This window comes from Fundulus heteroclitus, unplaced genomic scaffold (genome assembly GCF_011125445.2).
Source record: "Fundulus heteroclitus isolate FHET01 unplaced genomic scaffold, MU-UCD_Fhet_4.1 scaffold_565, whole genome shotgun sequence".
NCBI lineage: Eukaryota > Metazoa > Chordata > Actinopteri > Cyprinodontiformes > Fundulidae > Fundulus > Fundulus heteroclitus.
This window is the reverse complement of record NW_023396995.1, coordinates 65,221-71,235: the sequence shown is the minus strand read 5'-3', so window position 1 is coordinate 71,235 and position 6,015 is coordinate 65,221. Positions and strand designations below refer to the sequence as shown.

The 6,015-nt window shown below is 35.1% G+C and overlaps 1 protein-coding gene across 1 annotated transcript; it reads right to left on the bottom strand.

The window, feature by feature from the left end:
• Positions 1-552: 552 nt before the first annotated feature.
• On the bottom strand, positions 553-5,538 carry LOC118561133. Its single transcript, XM_036133057.1, has 9 exons — positions 5,480-5,538; positions 5,226-5,347; positions 4,252-4,418; positions 3,232-3,385; positions 3,049-3,132; positions 2,369-2,539; positions 1,392-1,454; positions 693-754; positions 553-573 (listed from the first exon to the last, which is right to left on the bottom strand). Exons 1-9 carry the CDS (start codon positions 5,536-5,538, stop codon positions 553-555), a joined length of 903 nt encoding a protein of 300 aa, XP_035988950.1.
• Between the last annotated feature and the right edge of the window lie 477 nt (positions 5,539-6,015).

Genomic DNA, 6,015 nt, shown 5'->3' with positions numbered 1-6,015 from the left:
TGTGACTGATGGTCTCCACCTCAAGTGGTTTGAATAAGCAATAAAACATAACCAAACATAGTGTTGCAAAGTATTCGGAAATATGTCAGCTGTGAGACCAGCGGCAACTATTACTTTTAAAAGCTCACAATATTTCTGTATTCCGCATTTGTGAATGTGACTATTGTTCAGAGGGAACATCAGCTGTTGTGAGACTTGCCAACTTGCTAATTGTCACAACTACATTTGTTCAAACAGTCCTTAGCATGAGAAACGCATCACATGCACTATATTACACATAAATTTTGTACAACCACAATATCAATGCCGAGATGAATCTTGCAGACATTGACAGTACAGCTATAATCCGACTATACATAATAGCCATATAGACATTTTGAAAGTGTTACATCCTCACTAATAAGATCACCCAATACACGTACCCCAAAGCGTATGTGATTTATCTAAGTTTGGATATATTTATAATTTCTTAAACATATCTGGTTGTACGTCAGAGTGACCTAAAGACAAAGCCTGGACTCCCCACACTTTTTGTATCTGAAAACCTATAAATCATCCGGAATACATATTTTCCTAAGGAAGACCAGACATATTTGTTACCGAGGGTGGAGTGCACTTTGTAATATATCCACATAACATACATAACAACATTGTAATGGAGGACATTCAGGATAGACATGCAACGAACTTACCATTTGGCACACATTCCATTCAAAATGTCTTCCACATTGTGTCCTAATTGTCCTCCCGGGGTCTGATACAAAGAATAAAATATAATTATTGAAAATTTTTTTCCAACATATCTTCAATATGAGTACAATAAAATGCAATATCAAAACTTGAAGTACAAGTATCCAGGACATGGCTTAAACAGTATTTCTCAAGTACACATTTTGAAGTGTAAATGATTAAAGGGTTTTCTTAAGGCTAATATTAATCAACACAACATTGTACTTTATTAATTTTAATGAACGAAAGGACAATTCCCATACTCCAGGGTATATTTGTTTCGTTTCTCGTTGTAAGTTGGCATCTGCAAAGTTTTTACAGTAACTAATCCATCACAGACCATAATTGCAAATAACTAAGCAGGTATATGTTGTGATACACTGAATAGAATTGTCACAGGGAAAGAGATTTATTTCTAATATAAATCTGATATAAAAACCATATATACAATTTCAAATGGAATTGTATGATTAAAACAAGTCCAAAAAAAAAACCTATTACATGGAAAGGGATACTGAATGCAGTTCCTTCCAATAAGTGTAATTTGAAAGTCATAGGTATAATCTTCTACTTAACACCAGTAGAATGTAATAAGGAATACAAACCACCTTCACTATGAGAAAAAAAACACTGTGTTTATAAAGTTCAATCTGAAGACATACCATTTGCAGTTATCACCACTCCAGTGTCAGATGTTACAACTGATTCTTCAACAGTCTTTTCATCTGAAGAGAAAATTGAAATTAGTAGTGTGAATGCTGCATGCATTTTGTTTGTATAAAAATAATTATTGCACTGTCAATACATTAATTATAATACATGTTCTTTGTTGTCAGAGGAACACAATAATGCCTTCGTCAGCTCAGAAGTTTGAAAGCAAAAAGAAAAAAACAAAAAAAACGAGGATGGATGATCTTTCTGCTAAAGTATTACTTTCCATCATCCGTGTTCTTTCAGCAAACATTTGAGACAGAAATGGTTTTTGTTGTTTTCCACTTTACCTGCCATAGAAAGTATTCGTAAACGTTTGTCTGTTATCCTTCAACTCATGTGACCATACTAGCCGAGGAGATGCAACGTTAAAAACAATAAACATTGTCTTGTACAAAACAATGGAGCAACTACAAATAAAGAAAGACTTTTTTGTCCGTTTATTTCTAAAAGGACAAAAAGTGTGTCTGTCAGAAGCTATTGCAGACACGCCATTATAGTACGCAAGTATAGTTATTTAGAAGTTTGACTACATTATACTAGATGAGTATGACAAAATGTTAAGGTGATTATGACAGTAGTGCTAAACAATAAACTTAAGTGAATAGCACAATTCATGGGGCGCAGCAGTTTGAGCGAGTGTATAAAGACAGACTACAGAACTCATGCGGCCTTCCAGACTTTGACTCTGATCCTTGGATCCTTTACCAAATGCTTTTCCCAAAACATATGCTACTTTTGGATTCTGCTCTTTAAATACTTCAAATTAAAGTCTAGCAGTGCAAAGGAATGACTAAATATAAGAACATAAAATTATGAAAATAACCTCTCAACAACAGACCACCCCATTGCATGATTACAAAGTACGTTTTTACCGGATCACTTCCATTTAAATATAATCTATCAACATTTATGCTCAAACACTTACTAATTTTAAAGGAAATGTTCGCCGCATTATTTAAAATGACTTCTAACTGTTTACGTCCATAGTGGCATGGTTTTTTGAGAGTGATGCCATCAGGTAGACCAAAAGCGTTGATAATTATGCTTTCATTTTGAATGGAGATGTACGGGAGCCTTCCTCTGCCTCCCGCTTCATCTAAAAAAAAAAAAAAAAAAATTTTTTAAAAGTTGTACATATTTGCAGTCAAGCTGAAGATAAAAAAGTGGATTAGTAATACAGAGCTCCAAATTGACTATTTAGAAAAGTGCAACGCACCAAAACATTCTAATTTATACAGCCGTGCACATGCAAAGACCTGTGCACCTTGCCTTTATAAATCCCAATTACTGGAAAAGATAATGCAGCTGCTGATCCGTTCTGTTGCCACCCATTAATACATATTGAAATTAGTGTGAAGCTTACAAAAACTGTCACACAAAGCTCATTTTTATACATATCAACTTGTGCATCAAATATGGCATATAACTTTTTTGGTGAGTACGCACAATCATACATGTGGCCCGTGGTTAATTGACAAGGTGTTGCAGACCATTATGTCGACATATACGCAGATACCAACTTTATTACTGCAATGAAGTTAAATTATGAATCCATTACATTGACCATGACTAGAAAATTACTAGAGTATGATAATGTATTCTTACTGTATTTCCTGTTGAAGAGCCCCTGCACTTTCTTAACCATTTGATCAACCGGTTCTTTTGCAGCAGAAGTAGATGATGATTTTCCTTAAAACACAGTGCAAACAAGAGCGAAAATATCATGTAAATATTAAGTCCACTAAGCTGTTATTTAAGTTTGAGGTATCCCTGTCAGTTTGTGAAAACCTTTGAAATGCAGTGCAAAGTTGTCCAGTACGTCGGTACTGTCGAAGAACGAAGAAGCACCTTTGCTGCTCACTTCTAGGACTTCTAAGAAAGGCTTTTGATGGTCATACATCATTACACCAGTCTCTACACCAAGCTTCTCAAGACTGGCAACCTTCAACAAAGATCAAAAGAAGAGTCATTCAAAACAGCAGATATACATAACTTTACAAAGGATAGGAATAAAGTTATTGAGCTAGAAAATTTTCATTATTTTAAGTCAGTAAGAAATAAAACACAAAACAGTAAAAAATAAAACATAGAAATATGGCATGTAATATAAACATTCAATATTTCTATAACACATGTTAACAAAAGGTAGATGACATAATACATCCAAGGTAGTCTTTTAATTTTTATTTTCAATTAGAACACTATGGTTTCCCTAAAAATTATGTGGCCCTTATAAATTTATAAGCAAAATAATACAAAAACTTAGCAATACTAATTCCATTTTTAACAGTGAAAATTATTGTGTCACCTTTTTTTTTGGTTATCAAATTAAATCTTTATATGAAAATGTATTTTCTTTTTATTACCATTACCTTATATGATTAAACACTTTTTTATGATGTGAAACAGTTAAGTGGGGTAAACTGCAAGCACAGACTAAATATGTCATGCGCAAGTATCTTATCACAGATAAATAATAAATGGCATGTGGAGCAATGTATAGTGCTTCACTCAGTCTAGAGGAACTGAAAGGACTTTACACTACATTAAGTAATTTACACACTGATGGTGGTGGGCATTAGCTCACCACCCAATAGGGTTATAGCCACAGCTGGTTTCAGGCAGTCTGACAGAAGTGAGGCTGTCATGCACTGGCACCACTAGCAGCCAAAGCATGTCAACTAAGACAGACGTAGTAGGCATTCAAACTGGAAACCCAATGATTACAGGGTTAACTTCTAACACTATTTCCAATATACAGTTAAATGGCTTGAAAACATTCTTAAGGTCTTAGCATATATGGAAAACCTCTATTTTCATCTGCTTTAGGTGCTTCTTCAATTTCAGGCATCGCATATCTGGGCTCATGTCATCTGAAGTGCGCTGAACTTTTAGAGCTGCTGCCTCCTCCGCATATTGCCTCTTCTGCTCTTCTGCCAAAGTGGACCATTTCTGCGTAATATCTTTCAGGCTTCCTAGCAGGAAAAACAAAACAAAGAAAAACAGCAAGCAATCCATTGACATTGTACAGATCTCGTATGGCTCACCCCGACTCAATGGGTGTAGATTTTGATAATGTTAAGGAAACTCTCTAACATTACATGGCAAATAGGAAAAGTTTCATCAAGTACTCAAGATCTCACAAAGGTAATTTGACAAGATAAACTAGACAATACAAGTCAGATTTGTTTCGTAAGGATGGCTTATAAAAACAACTACAAAATAACTAAGGCAAGATACTTTTTCCAAAAATTAAGTTTATGAATAGCCTGGTAAAAAATGACCCATTGTACTACACATTGAAGCATCCAGAGGGTCTGGGCTATGGCTATTGAGACACTCATTTAACACCTCTGTAGAGGTGTTAAATTTTACCCAATCGCTAATGTTTGTCTGTGACGTATGTCATGTGCCAGTTCAATGCCAAAAATTCTACTTGAAATTGCATTCGCTGCAAAAAAATAAATAAAATAAATAAATACATAAAATCTGTCACTACAAAGACAAAAGACCTGAGCTCATCGAGGCAGCTGTCCATGTTAATTCCATATTTGGAAGGACAACAAAGACTGAATGGCTTCCTTTACTTTGCTACAACTACAGGCGGACTGCAATTCTAAAACAGCACAGAAAATTGGCAGTCTTATCAACTTCTGCGGGAGATAATCCGAGTCAAGGGGAGAAAGCAAAGGCTGTGCTGTAAGTGAGAATTGCAATGATCAGGCTAGCTATACACACAACAATGCTTGTCAACATAACAGCTACAGTAAATCCTCTCTCACCCTTGTTCTTTAACTGATCCCTGCAGAACAGGTTGTAACCAGACAGGTCCTTGGTGTATAACTTCTTGTTTTTAGGTTGAGAAGAAGATGGTTTTTTTTCTTCTATAGTTTCCAATCCAGTTCTAAAAAACATAAAAGTCTTGTTACAAAACAGGAAGCTTGAATTTATTTTTATGTAAAATTGCATCTTGCCTTCTGAATTCTGAAATTGAACGGCTAGAAAGAACTTTGGTAAACATACATCAATGACAAACGGTGGCAAGCCAGTGGCCTGGGATGCCGCTCCAACCAGTGGAGATCCCACCCTGGTCATCCCTTCTTTATAGGCTTTCTGGAGGAAGACCTTCGCTTCCTCCGGGATATGTGTTCTCTCTTATCATGAAATGAAAAAAAAGCAGAGCATATAAAAAAATAATATTCAGGACAAACACATATTTTCTTAGATCTTGCTGTATAGCTCAATGTTTAAGAGATGCTACACATACCTCTTCTTGACATTGAACCTAAAACAAAGACAGAAAATACAACTATGACTATGAATAAACAGAAGGTAGCTGTTTTTTCTGGTATGTGATAAATAAATATTAGCATGCATTGTGCTTGCAGGGTATCCCCCAGAAAACATTGGTAAGCCCGGTGGTTGAGTTTTTATGACAGTCAGTCATCCTGTAGCTGGTCATGTTTCTGAGATAAAAAATGTTAAAAGTTGACGGGAAATTTTAAATTACATTTTGAGAATTATGTGTTATTGAAAGATTGGAAGATTAATACATGAACAATAACTATAAAG

Excerpts from the sequence above, each read along its gene's own strand:
- LOC118561133 (XM_036133057.1), bottom strand. The coding sequence starts at position 5,538 with ATGACCAGGGTGGGATCTCCACTGGTTGGAGCGGCATCCCAGGCCACT. Across the intron at positions 2,540-3,048 it reads GCTCTTCAACAGGAAATACA|ATGAAGCGGGAGGCAGAGGA; the intron begins GTAAGAATACAT and ends TTTTTTTTTTAG. Across the intron at positions 755-1,391 it reads AGTGGTGATAACTGCAAATG|ACCCCGGGAGGACAATTAGG; the intron begins GTATGTCTTCAG and ends TCTTTGTATCAG.